This window comes from Rhinoraja longicauda, chromosome 42 (assembly GCF_053455715.1).
Source record: "Rhinoraja longicauda isolate Sanriku21f chromosome 42, sRhiLon1.1, whole genome shotgun sequence".
Taxonomy (NCBI): Eukaryota; Metazoa; Chordata; class Chondrichthyes; order Rajiformes; family Arhynchobatidae; genus Rhinoraja; species Rhinoraja longicauda.
Genome location: NC_135994.1, coordinates 5,069,631 through 5,083,813, shown reverse-complemented (window position 1 = coordinate 5,083,813; position 14,183 = coordinate 5,069,631). Strand labels below are relative to the sequence as shown.

Below are 14,183 nucleotides of genomic sequence, written 5' to 3'. Positions count from 1 at the left end.
GGGTGGCAGTGTGAGCTGTGAGGAAGATGCTGTGAGGCTGCAGGGTGACTTGGACAGGTTGTGTGAGTGGGCGGATGCATGGCAGATGCAGTTTAATGTGGATAAGTGCGAGGTTATCCACTTTGGTGGTAAGAATAGGAAGGCAGAGTATTATCTGAATGGTGTCAAGTTCGGAAAAGGGGACGTACAACGAGATCTGGGTGTCCTAGTGCATCAGTCACTGAAAGGAAGCATGCAGGTACAGCAGGCAGTGAAGAAAGCCAATGGAATGTTGGCCTTCATAACAAGAGGAGTTGAGTATAGGAGCAAAGAGGTCCTTCTGCAGTTGTACAGGGCCCTAGTGAGGCCGCACCTGGAGTACTGTGTGCAGTTTTGGTCTCCAAATTTGAGGAAGGATATTCTTGCTATTGAGGGCGTGCAGCCTAGGTTTACTAGATTAATTCCCGGAATGGCGGGACTATCATATGTTGAAAGACTGGAGAGACTAGGCTTGTATACACTGGAATTTGGAAGGATGAGAGGGAATCTTATCGAAACGTATAAGATTATTAAGGGGTTGGACACGTTAGAGGCAGGAAACATGTTCCCAATGTTGGGGGAGTCCAGAACAAGGGGCCACAGTTTAAGAATAAGGAGTAGGCCATTTAGAACTGAGATGAGGAAAAACCTTTTCAGTCAGAGAGTTGTGAATCTGTGGAATTCTCTGCCTCAGAAGGCAGTGGAGGCCAATTCTCTGAATGCATTCAAGAGAGAGCTAGATAGAGCTCTTAAGGATAGCGGAGTCAGGGGGTATGGGGAGAAGGCAGGAACGGGGTACTGATTGAGAATGATCAACCGTGATCACATTGAATGGCGGTGCTGGCTCGAAGGGCCGAATGGCCTCCTCCTGCACCTATTGTCTATTGTCTATTGACCACTCCATTGAAATCACTTATTCTGAAGTGTAGTACACAAAGGAGCGTAACGTCCGCCATTTTAGTAAGCAAAACCCGCCGTTCGCTCTGCCTCTCGCAGTGTAATCAGTGTTTTGGGGGAACAGTATGTGTGATGATACCATTAAAATGCAGAATATATCTCATCTATCAATTCACAGATTGTTGTTATTTTTCTTTTTAAATGTTTCTGCAAGTTTCTGCCGACTAAAATGGCCGCCGTGACGTACAACGGTTGTTAGGGTCGAGTGGTCTATCTTGCTCCTCTAGCATCTTTGGCCTGACCCCCGTGCCGTTGCTTCTTCCCTCCCCCCCCAGGGCAAGATCACAGCGCAAGGCAAGCTCCTGCAACAGGACACCTTTCACGTGATCGAGCAGGACGCCGGCTTACTGTCTCGCTGCAAGGAGCGACGCGTATTCCTCTTCGAGCAGATCGTCATTTTCAGTGAGCCGCTGGATAAGAAGAAGGGCTTCTCTCTGCCGGGCTACCTCTTCAAGAACAGCATCAAGGTGAGGGAGCCGCCCGTTCCCCTCCCTCCCTCCCTCCCCTCCTCCCTCCCTCCCCCCTCCCTCCCTCCCTCCCCCCAGCCCACCCGCACCTCCTACAGCCCAGCTCTCCCGCCATTTTACATATCAGCGCAGCCTAGCCGATCGTTTCGCTCGACACCTCCGCTCAGTTCGCCTTAACCAACCTGATCTCCCAGTGGCTCAGCACTTCAACTCCCCCTCCCATTCCCACCCTGACCTTTCTGTCCTGGGCCTCCTCCACTGTCAGAGTGAGGCCCAGCGCAAATTGGAGGAACAGCACCTCATATTTCGCTTGGGCAGCTCACACCCCAGCGGTATGAACATTGACTTCTCCAACTTCAAGTAACCCTTGCATTCCCCCTCTCTCTCCATCCCTCCCCCACCCTGGTCGTCCTGCCAGTTCCACTGTTCACATTCATGCGTGCCTTCGTTATCACCTCTTCCACAGCCAACAATGGACCATTGTGGGCTCAACCTTTCCCGAGTCATTGGTGCCGGCTCTGATTTGTTCTGAGCCTGTTCCGACCTCTAGTTTCCCTCTCCCCTGACTCTCAGTCTGAAGAAGGGTCTCGACCTGAAACGTCGCCTATCCATGTTCTCCAGAGATGCTGCCTGTCCCGCTGAGTGACTCCAGCACTCTGTGTCTATCTTTGGAGTCAGGACCCTTCTTTGGGTCCTGACCCAAAACATCACCTATCCATGTTCTCCACAGATGCTGCCTGACCCGCTGAGTTACTCCAGCACTTTGTACCTATCCATGTTCCCCTGAGTGGAGTTCCGCTGGGCTCAGTGCTTCTCTTCACGTTGTATATTAATGATTTAGATAAGCAGATTGAAGGCTTTGTGGTCAGGTTTACAGATGATACTCAGATAGGTTGAGGGGTCGGGCAGTGTAGGGGCAGCAAGGACTCCAGAAGGACTTGGGAGAGTGGGAGAGAAGTGGCGGATGGAATTCAGCGTGGAGTCGGCCATCTTGGTAACGAGAATAAAGGCGGAGGTTATTCTCGAAATGGAGAATCCAGAAATCGCTGAGTTCCTCCAGCATTTTGATGATGTTTCAAGCCTGATCTCCAGCCTTGCCCTGCTCTTGCCCTCCCCCTGGTGACCATCTGCGGCGCGGCAGGCCGAGAGGCCCTTCAAGATGTCCTGACCTGGGCCTGGTGAGTCAGAGGCAGGAAGGCATCCATTTGCATTTCAACAACAGTGCCAAAGACGCAATAAATACCCCACCAGCTCCAGTTTAACTGCAGACTAATTGCTGCCTCTTTTGTTGCAAACGTTTCAGAATGTGTGAGAGTCTTCGATGATCAGTTTGGAAAAAATCAGCTGTGATCTTCCGTTGAAATCACTTTGCTTTAAACCTGTTAAAATCCGAACCTTTGCTCAAAATCGTTCTCTCCCTCCTCTCTCAAAGGAAGGATTCATTGCTGCCTGATCCGCTGAGTTACTCCAGCACTCTGTGTGCAGTTTTGGTCTCCAAATTTGAGGAAGGATATTCTTGCTATTGAGGGCGTGCAGCGCAGGTTTACTAGGTTGATTCCCGGAATGGCGGGACTGTCATATGTTGAAAGACTGGAGCGACTAGGCTTGTATACGCTGGAATTTAGAAGGATGAGAGGGGATCTTATCGAAACGTATAAGATTATTAAGGGGTTGGACACTTTAGAGGCAGGAAACATGTTCCCAATGTTGGGGGAGTCCAGAACCAGGGGCCACAGTTTAAGAATAAGGGGAAGGCCATTTAGAACAGAGATGAGGAAAAACTTTTTCAGTCAGAGAGTTGTGAATCTGTGGAATTCTCTGCCTCAGAGGGCAGTGGAGGCCAATTCTCTGAATACATTCAAGAGAGAGCTAGATGGAGCTCTTAAGGATAGCGGAGTCAGAGGGTATGGGGAGAAGGCAGGAACGGGGTACTGATTGAGAATGATCAGCCATGATCACATTGAATGGCGGTGCTGGCTCGAAGGGCCGAATGGCCTCCTCCTGCACCTATTGTCTATTGTCTATTGTCTATTGGCCACTCTTTCTTCGTGTAGTTTAGAGACACAGCGCAGCAACAGGCCCTTCGGCCCACCGAGTCCGCGCCGACCAGCGATCCCCGCACACTAGCACTGACCCACACACACACACACACACACACACACACACACGAGAGACAATTTCCTATTTTTACTGAAGCCAATTAAACCTACAAAACCGCACGTCTTTGGAGTGTGGGAGGGAAACCGGAGCACCCGGGGAAAACCCACGCAGGTCACGGGGAGAACGTGCAAACTCCGTACAGACAGCGCCCTTAGTCGGGATGGAAGCCGGGTCTCGGGCCCAGTGAGGCAGCAACTCTACCGCTGTGCCACCCTTTTCAAGGATCCCCTTAAACCTAATACATCATCATCATCAGTCACTCGGAGTCCACATTGCATCTTCACTGGGGGGGTCGCAGGACTTGCGGGCGCTGTCAGCGTGGAGTTTGCATGCTTCCCTGTCCCACCTCACCAGGCGTATCTCTCATTCGTTGTTCTTTATCTCTCTACATCACCGTCTGTATCTCTCGTTTCCCTTTCCCGTGACTCTCAGTCTGAGGGAGGGTCTCGACCCGAAACGTCGCCTGCTCCTTCTTCCGCCCCAATAGACAACAGACAATAGGTGCAGGAGGAGGCCATTCGGCCCTTCGAGCCTGTACGCACCGCCATTCAATGTGATCATGGCTGATCATTCTCAATCAGTACCCCGTTCCTGCCCTCTCCCCGTACCCCCTGACTCCGCTATCCTTAAGAGCTCTATCTAGCTCTCTCTTGAATGCATTCAGAGAATTGGCCTCCACTGCCTTCTGAGGCAGAGAATTCCACAGATTCACAACTCTCTGACTGAAAAAGTTTTTCCTCATCTCTGTTCTAAATGGCCTACCCCTTATTCTTAAACTGTGGCCCCTTGTTCTGGACTCCCCCAACATTGGGAACATGTTGATTTATTCACAAAATGCTGGAGTAACTCAGCAGGTCAGGCAGCATCTCGGGAGAGAAGGAATGGGTGACGTTTCGGGTCGAGACCCTTCTTCAGACTGAACATGTTGGGAACATGTTTCTTGCCTCTATCGTGTCCAACCCCTTAATAATCTTATACGTTTCGATAAGATCTCCTCTCATCCTTCTAAATTCCAGTGTATACAAGCCTAGTCGCTCCAGTCTTTCACCATATGATAGTCCCGCCATTCCGGGAATTAACCTAGTAAACCTACGCTGCACGCCCTCAATATCAAGAATATCCTTCCTCAAATTTGGAGACCAAAACTGCACACAGTACTCCAGGTGCGGTCTCACCAGGGCCCTGTACAACTGCAGAAGGACCTCTTTGCTCCTATACTCAACTCCTCTTGTTATGAAGGCCAACATTCCATTGGCTTTCTTCACTGCCTGCTGTACCTGCATGCTTCCTTTCAGTGACTGATGCACTAGGACACCCAGATCTCGTTGTACGTCCCCTGTTCCTCCAGCTCCTCGCGTTGCCCCTGTGATGCTCTCTGTGGAAGATTTCTCTCCGTGTTCCCCTTTCAGGTCAGCTGCCTGGGACTTGAGGAGTCGGTGGACAGCGACCCGTGTAAATTTGCGCTGACCTCCCGTGGGACCGACGGGAACATGGTGCGGTACGTCCTGCAGGTCGCCAATCCCGACACCCGCCAGGGATGGGTTTCCAGCGTCAGCCAGATCCTGGAGTCCCAGCGCAACTTTCTAAACGGTGGGTGGACAAGGCAAATGACTTCAGCGGACGGTCGGTCGAGCCGCCGCCTCGCTCACTTCCTCTACGTTCTCCTCCCATTTTCCGCCACGGATGCTGCCTGACCCGCTGAGTTCTTCCAGCGGTGCAGCGCCGGAGGCCCGGGTTCCATCCTAATTCGGAAAGCAAATTCACCAAGCACCTCTCAGCCAGCAATTGCAGGAAAGATTAACGGTCAAGCCAATGGTCGGCAGCGGGTAGAGCTGCTGCCTCACAGCGTCGGGGACCCGGGTTCCATCCCGACTACGGGCGCTGTCCGTACGGAGTTTGTACCTTCGCCCCGTGACCCGCGTGGGTTTTCTCCGGGTGCTCTGGTTTCCTCCCACACTCCAAAGACGTGCAGGTTTGTAGGCTAATTGGCTTCGGTAAAACTTGTAAACTGTCCCCGGTGTGTGTAGGATAGTGTTAGCGTGCGGGGATCGCTGGGCGGCGCGGACCCGGTGGGCCGAAGGGCCTGTTTCCGCGCTGTATCTCTAAACTAAACTAAACTTAAAGAGCCATTTTAGCATGAGCAAACTGCTGGAAGAACTCAGCGGGTCAGGCAGCATCCGTGATGGGAAATGGGAGGAGAACTTAAGAGGAAGAGAGCTGTACAGCACGAGAACAGACCCTTCGGCCCACTTTGTCCATGCTAGCCAAGGTGGCATTCTGGGCAAGTCCCATTGGCCTGCATTTGGCCCATGTCCCTCTTAACGCCTTCACATTCCCATATCTGTCCAAATGTCTTTAGAAAGTCTAAACCTATTCACGATGGGCTTACTGCAAGGAGATATTTACAGTGGGACCTATCCATGTTCCCCACAGATGCTGCCTGACCCGCTGAGTTACTCCAGCACTCTGTGAAACGTCACCTATCCATGTTCTCCACAGATGCTGCCTGACCCGCTGAGTTACTCCAGCACTCTGTGAAACGTCACCTATCCATGTTCTCCACAGATGCTGCCTGACCCGCTGAGTTACTCCAGCACTCTGTGAAACGTCACCTATCCATGTTCTCCACAGATGCTGCCTGACCCGCTGAGTTACTCCAGCACTTTGTGTCTGTCTTCGGTGTGATCCAGCACCTGCAGTTCCTTCCGACACAAACAGACGAAACTACAGGTGCTGGAATCTGGAGGAAAAGACAAAGTGCTGGAGGAACTCAGCGGGCCAGGCAGCATCTTTAGTTTAGTTTAGTTTAGTTTAGAGATACAGCGCGGAAACAGGCCCTTTCGGCCCACCGGGTCCGCGCCGACCAGCGATCCCCGCGCACTAACACTATCCTACACCCACTAGGGACAATGTTTACATTTACCGAGCCAATTAACCTACAAACCTGCACGTCTTTGGAGTGCGGGAGGAAACCGGAGCACCCGGAGAAAACCCACGCAGGTCCCGGGGAGAACGTGCAAACTCCGTACAGACGGCGCCCGTAGTCGGGATGGAACCCGGGTCTCCGGCGCTGTGAGGTGGCAACTCTACTGCCGCGCCACTGAGCCTCCCCTTAGGTTCTGATGAAACCTATGTCATCAATCATGAGTGGAATATATACAGGGTTGATGCCCAACAGTATTTTACCCCCAATCTGTTCCCCTCATGATTTTCGTCACCTCTGTAAGATCACCCCTCAGCCTCCTGAGCTCCAAGGAATAAAGTCCTTAACAATGTCTCTAGAAATTAATTCATAATTCCTCTTGCGGAACCTTGTGATGTTAAGACTCGTAGAGTGATACAGCGTGGAAACAGGCCCTTCGGCCCAACTTGCCCACACCGGCCAACATGTCCCAGCTACACTAGTCCCACCTGCCTGCGTTTGGTCCATATCCCTCCGAACCTGTCCTATCCATGAACCTGTTGGGACAGTCCCTGCCTCAACTACCTCCCCTGGCAGCTCGTTCCATACACCCACCACCCTCTGTGTGGAAAAGATACCCCTCGGATTCCCATGAAATCTTGCCGCTTCACCAGTGCAGATTGTGGCATGTGACATGTGACATGGGCAGGATGTTGTTTGGAGGGATATGGGCCAAGCGCGGGCAGGTGGGACTGGTGTAGATGGGGCATGTCGGTCGGTGTGGGCAGGTGGGACTAGTGTAGATGGGGCATGTTGGTCGGTGTGGGCAGGTGGGACTGGTGTAGATGGGGCATGTTGGTCGGTGTGGGCAGGTGGGACTAGTGTAGATGGGGCATGTTGGTCGGTGTGGGCAGGTGGGACTAGTGTAGATGGGGCATGTTGGCCGGTGTGCGCAGGTGGGACTAGCGTAGATGGGGCATGTTGGCCGGTGTGGGCAGGTGGGACTAGTGTAGATGGGGCATGTTGGTTGGCGTGGGCAGGTGGGACTGGTGTAGCTGGGGCATGTTGGTTGGTGTGGGCAGGCGGGACTAGTGTAGATGTGGCACGTTGGTCGGTGTGGGCAGGTGGGACTGGTGTAGATGGGGCATGTTGGTCGGTGTGGGCAAAGGTGGGACTGGTGTAGATGGGGCATGTTGGTCGGTGTGGGCAAAGGTGGGACCAGTGTAGCTGGGGCATGTTGGTCGGTGTGGGCAAAGGTGGGACTGGTGTAGATGGGGCATGTTGGTCGGTGTGGGCAAAGGTGGGACTGGTGTAGATGGGGCATGTTGGTCGGTGTGGGCAGGTGGGACTGGTGTAGATGCGGCATGTTGGTCGGTGTGGGCAAAGGTGGGACCAGTGTAGCTGGGGCATGTTGGTCGGTGTGGGCAAAGGTGGGACTGGTGTAGATGGGGCATGTTGGTCGGTGTGGGCAAAGATGGGACTAGTGTAGATGGGACATGTTGGTCGGTGTGGGCAGGTGGGACTAGTGTAGATGGGGCATGTTGGTCGGTGTGGGCAAAGGTGGGACTGGTGTAGATGGGGCATGTTGGTCGGTGTGGGCAAAGATGGGACTAGTGTAGATGGGACATGTTGGTCGGTGTGGGCAGGTGGGACTAGTGTAGATGGGGCATGTTGGTCGGTGTGGGCAAAGGTGGGAGTGGTGTAGATGGGGCATGTTGGTCGGTGTGGGCAAAGGTGGGACTAGCGTAGATGGGGCATGTTGGCCGGTGTGGGCAGGTGGGACTAGTGTAGATGGGGCATGTTGGTCGGTGTGGGCAAAGGTGGGACTAGCGTAGATGGGGCATGTTGGTCGGTGTGGGCAGGTGGGACTAGTGTAGATGGGGCATGTTGGTCGGTGTGGGCAAAGGTGGGACTAGCGTAGATGGGGCATGTTGGTCGGTGTGGGCAAAGGTGGGACTAGCGTAGATGGGGCATGTTGGTCGGTGTGGGCAAAGGTGGGACTAGTGTAGATGGGGCATGTTGGTCGGTGTGGGCAAAGGTGGGACTAGTGTAGATGGGGCATGTTGGTCGGTGTGGGCAAAGGTGGGACTAGTGTAGATGGGGCATGTTGGTCGGTGTGGGCAAAGGTGGGACTAGCGTAGATGGGGCATGTTGGTCGGTGTGGGCAAAGGTGGGACTAGCGTAGATGGGGCATGTTGGTCGGTGTGGGCAAAGGTGGGACTAGCGTAGATGGGGCATGTTGGTCGGTGTGGGCAGGTGGGACTAGTGTAGATGGGGCATGTTGGTCGGTGTGGGCAAAGGTGGGACTAGCGTAGATGGGGCATGTTGGTCGGTGTGGGCAAAGGTGGGACTAGCGTAGAAGGGGCATGTTGGTCGGTGTGGGCAAAGGTGGGACTAGTGTAGATGGGGCATGTTGGTCGGTGTGGGCAAAGGTGGGACTAGTGTAGATGGGGCATGTTGGTCGGTGTGGGCAGGTGGGTGGGACTGGTGTAGATGGGGCATGTTGGTCGGTGTGGGCAGGTGGGTGGGACTGGTGTAGATGGGGCATGTTGGTCGGTCTGGGCAGGTGGGTGGGACTGGTGTAGATGGGGCATGTTGGTCGGTGTGGGCAGGTGGGTGGGACTGGCGTAGATGGGACTTGTTGGGCCGGTGTGGACAAGTTGGGCCGAAGGGCCTGTTTCCACGCTGTCTGTTGGGAAGTAAGGACTAGCCTCTTGCTCCCCTGTCTGCAGCCCTGCAGTCGCCCATTGAGTACCAGCGGAGAGAGAATAAATCCAACAGCTTGGGCAGACCCCGCGATGCCAGGGAGGCACTGTCCATCTCGGCGGGCATGAGGCCGCACTCCTCCGCGTCCATGGACCGGAACCAGTTTCCCTCCATGAAGGCCTACAACACTTCGCTGCCCGCCCTCTTTCTGCCCCCGTGCAGAGCTGGCAGCGCCACCTTGGAATCGCGCCAGCAACAGCGGCGAGAGAAGGTAAGCGCTGGTTTCACACGACGCTCCCGGGTGGCTAAACGTAGACAACAGGTGCAGGAGGAGGCCATTCGGCCCTTCGAGCCTGTACGCACCGCCATTCAATGTGCTCGCTGGAATTTTAGAAGATTGAGAGGGGGGGATCTTATAGAAACGTACAAAATTCATAAGGGGTTGGACAGGCTAGATGCGGGAAGATTGTTCCCGATGTTGGGGAAGTCCAGAACAAGGGGTCACAGTTTAAGGATAAGGGGGAAGTCTTTTAGGACCGAGATGAGAAAGTTTTTTTTCACACAGAGAGTGGTGAATCTGTGGAATTCTCTGTCACAGAAGGTAGTCGAGGCCAGTTCTATATTTAAGAGGGAGTTAGATGTGGCCCTTGTGGCTAAAGGGATCAGGGGGTATGGAGAGAAGGCAGGTACAGGATACTGAGTTGGATGATCAGCCATGATCATATTGAATGGCGGTGCGTACAGGCTCGAAGGGCCGAATGGCCTACTCCTGCACCTATTTTCTATGTCTATGTTTCTATGTGATCGCGGCTGATCGTCCACAATCAGTACCCCGTGCCTGCCTTCTCCCCATACCCTTTGATTCCACCAGCCCCCAGAGCTCTATCTAACTCTCTCTTAAATTCGTCCAGTGAATTGGCCTCCACTGCCCTCTGTGGCAGAGAATTCCAGAGAGGCCCTCTGCTTGAGAAGGAACTGCAGGTGCTGGTTTAAACTGAGGACGGACACAAAAAGCTGGAGTAACTCAGCGGGCCAGGCAGCATCTCCGGAGAGAAGGAATGGGCGACCTTTTTCGGGTCCCCATTCCTTCTCTCCGGAGATGCTGCCTGTCCCGTTGAGTTACTCCAGCTTTTTGTCCTACTTTAGATTTAGCCCTCTGCCACTGGTTCAGTTTAGCCTAGTTTAGTGCGTTATCATTGTCACGTGCACCAAGGTACAGTGAAAGGCTTTTTTGTCGCGTGGAATCCAGTCAGCGGAACGACAACACATCTAGCAACAAGGAGGCAGAGAAGTCGAGGTGGAGAGAAGGGAGCTAATTCTTGCTCAACCCAGAAGCAGTTTCAGATTAACTTAGATAAACCTGGATAGACACAAAAAGCTGGAGTAACTCAGCGGGACAGGCAGCATCTCGGGAGAGAAGGGACGGGCGACGCTTCGGGTCGACACCCTTCTTCAGACCCAGTCGGGGAGAGGGAGACACAGAGATACGAAAGGGCAAGGTGTGAAAACGAGAGATCAAAGGGGAGAATGTAGAATAGATCATTGTTAACTGGGGGAAGGAATGGGTGACGTTTCGGGTCGAGACCCTTCTTCAGACTGATGTCGGCGGAGGTGGCGGGACAGAGATAGGATGTAGTCTGGAGGCAGGAAGACTAGTGGGAGAACTGGGAAGGGGGAGGGGATGGAGAGAGGGGGAATGCAAGGGCTATCTGAAGTTGGAGAAGTCAATGTCCATACCGCTGGGGTGTGAGCTGCCCAAGCGAAATATGAGGTGCTGTTCCTCCAATTTGCGCTGGGCCTCACTATGACAATGGAGGAGGCCCAGGACAGAAAGGCCAGACTGGGAGTGGGAGGGGGGAGTTGAAGTGCTGAGCCATCGGGAGATCAGGTTGGTTGAGACGGACTGAGCGGAGGTGTTGAGTTGAGCGAAACGATCGCCGAGCCTGCGCTTGGTCTCGCCGATGTAGAGAAGTGGACACCTGGAACAGCATCTCTGGAGAGAAGGGATGGGTGACGTTTCGGGTCAAGACCCTTCTTCGGACTTCTTTGGTCTGAAGAAACGTCAGCCATTCCTTCTCTCCAGGGATGCTGCCTGTCCCGCTGAGTTACTCCAGCATTTTGTGCCTATCTTCGGTTTAAACCAGCACCTGCAGTTCCTTCCTAGTTTTCTCTGGGACGTTTTAAGTTGAGGGGGGACCTGATAGAAGTATATCAAATTATGAAAGGCACAGATATGTGCCCGATGTTGGGGGAAAAAATGTTCCCCACGTTGGGGGAGTCCAGAACCAGGGGTCACACACAGTTTAAGAATAAGGGGTCGGCCATTTAGGACTGAGGTGAGAAAAAACTTGTTCCACCCAGAGAGTTGTGAATCTGTGGAATTCTCTGCCACAGAGGGCAGTGGAGGCCAATTCACTGGATGTTTTCAAGAGAGAGTTAGATTTAGCTCTTAGGGGCTAACGGAATCAAGGGATATGGGGGAGAAGGCAGGAACGGGGTACTGATTGTGGATGATCAGCCATGATCGTATTGAATGGCAGTGCTGGCTCGAAGGGCCGAATGGCCTACTCCTGCACCTATTTTTCTATGTTTCTATGGGGTAGACAGTCAGAAGCTTTTTCCCCCAGGGTAGAAATGTGAACGTTTTAAGTTTAAAGGAGACGTGCGTGTCAGTTTTTTTTTTACACAGAGGGTGGTGGCTGACTGGAACACACTGGTAGTGGTGGAGGCAGTTTATTGTTGTCACGTGTACCGAGGTACAGTGAAAAGCTTTTGTTGCGTGCTAACCAGTCAGCGGAAAGACAATACACGATTACAATCGAGCCGTCCACAGTGTACAGATACAGGGTAAAGGGAATAACGTTTAGTGCAAGGTAATGTCTGATTTAAAGATAGTCCGAGGGTCACCAATGAGGTAGTTGGTAGTTCACTGCTCTCTGGTTGTGGTAGGACGGTTCAGTCGCCTGATAACAGCCGGGAAGAAACTGCCCCTGAATCTGGAGCTGTGCGTTTTCACACTTCTGTACCTCTTGCCCGATGGGAGAGGGGAGAAGAGGGAGTGGCCGGGGTGAGACTGGTCCTTGATTATGCTGCTGGCCTTGCCGGGGCAGCGTGAGGTGTAGATGGAGTCGGTGGAAGGGAGGTGGGTTTGTGTGACGGTCTGGGCTGCTGGCCTTGCCGAGGCAGAGTGGGAGGGGTCTGTGGGGAGCGTGGTTGGGACGCGGGGGAGTGGGGGCGGATCCACGGGGCGTTAACGAGACATAAACGCAGCGGCTCCCCCTCCTCCCTCTCACTCTGCCCTGCTCCGTTACTCCGTACAGCACGCCCGAGAGGGGCAGGCGGCCGAGGCCGGCGGACACGGGCACAACTCCGCGGACAGGCACGGGAGCCGAGGCAAGCTGGACGAGAGCGACCTGTGACACCGCCGCTTCCTTCGCTGTCATTTCTGCTTTCAAAAAAGGAACGTGGGTCGAGGAGCTTTCCACACCAGGGGGCGCCACCTCTCCACTATTGGCACCCAGTCCATGAACTCATTCTCAGATGGAGTCGGTTAAAGATTTGATGAGCGTCGGCAGATTGCGTGAACGGGGTTTGCTTTGACCGCCGATCCAGCACTCCCGTTGAGCGTGCGAACGCACGCACGCACGCACGCACGCACAGAGGCGGCCAAAGGCACAGTGTGGCCCCTGGGTTTCGTGCCATCTAGTTACAGTTTTCATGTTGGTGTGTAGTAACATCAAAAGTCACCGGTGGCAAGTCAAAATACCTCTTCCCTTCGTGAGGCGAGACCCCAGGAAAGCCAGTTTTTAGTTTGTAGAGATACAGCGCGGAAACAGGCCCTTCGGCCCACCTGGTCCGTGCCGCCCAGCGATCCCCGCACACTAACACTATCCCACACACACACACACACTAGGGACAATTTACAATTATATCAAGCCAATTAACCTACAAACCCGCACGTCAGAGGTCAATGAGAGGTCCCAGTTCGGTAAAATGTTGGGGGGGCGTTGGCTGTGCTCAGCTTCACCCCGTCAGTTTGTGTCGCTTGTGGCGTTCAACGGTCACGCTGCCACCTTGTGCCCCGCACAACTTCTTCACGCCCGCGCGTGGCGCCAGCGGACAAGACGCTCGGCTCACCGCCCTGCAACCGCTGGGCGTAAGAGCCGCTGGAGCCCAGGGGCATAAAGGCAACAGACAATAGACAGTAGGTGCAGGAGGAGGCCATTCGGCCCTTCGAGCCTGTACGCACCGCCATTCAATGTGATCATGGCTGATCATTCTCAATCAGTAACCCCGTTCCTGCCTTCTCCCCCATACCCCCTGACTCCGCTATCCTTAAGACCTTTGGGGTCACCCAGCTGCCTCACAGGTGCCCCAACGTCAGTCGGGCACGCGCCCAGCTCCTGGTTCACAGGTGGCAGCAGCAGAATTAGGCCGTTCGGCCCATCACGTCCACCCCGCCTTTTTCAATCATGGCTGATCCATCTGTCCCTCCTGATCCCATTCTCCTGCCTTTCCCCCAACAGTTAATGGTTGACTGGACAATGTGCTTCTGTTCGCTGGTTCTCGTCTCTGACACCCCTGCTGGGGTGTGTGGGGGGGGGGGGGGTGGGGGGTTGGGGGAGGGGGAGGGGGAGGGGAGGGCAGGACTTGCAACTCCGAAGCCCACCCTTATCCAAACGCACGGCAAAACGTTGGCGGTGAAGGCCGTCGGAGGTAGCAGGGGTGGCAACTCGTGGCAACGTTACCGGCGGTGCCGGGACCAGAGGGCACCTCGACGTGGTGACATCACGGCCATACCGAGCCACGCTAACAGGTTGTGCAGACGCTGGTTTACACTGAAGACAGACATGAGATCCTGGAGTAACTCAGCGGAAAGGTCTCGACCCGAAACGTCACCCACTTCTTCTCTCCACAGACGCTGCCTGACCCGCTGAGTTACTCCAGCACTCTGTGAAACGTCACCTATCCAT

The 14,183-nt window shown here is 54.1% G+C and overlaps 1 protein-coding gene across 2 annotated transcripts in view; it reads left to right on the top strand.

Moving 5' to 3' along the window:
* LOC144611911 (triple functional domain protein-like) overlaps positions 1-13,786 on the top strand; it is a 131,387-nt gene extending 117,601 nt beyond the window's left edge. For both annotated transcript variants that reach the window (XM_078431233.1, XM_078431232.1), the window contains exons 13-16: positions 1,251-1,442; positions 5,012-5,192; positions 9,237-9,481; positions 12,531-13,786. In XM_078431233.1, coding sequence (XP_078287359.1) covers positions 1,251-1,442; positions 5,012-5,192; positions 9,237-9,481; positions 12,531-12,629 — 717 coding nt within the window. In that variant the 3' untranslated portion in view covers positions 12,630-13,786. The remainder of the gene's footprint in view (positions 1-1,250; positions 1,443-5,011; positions 5,193-9,236; positions 9,482-12,530) is intronic.
* Positions 13,787-14,183: the final 397 nt, after the last annotated feature.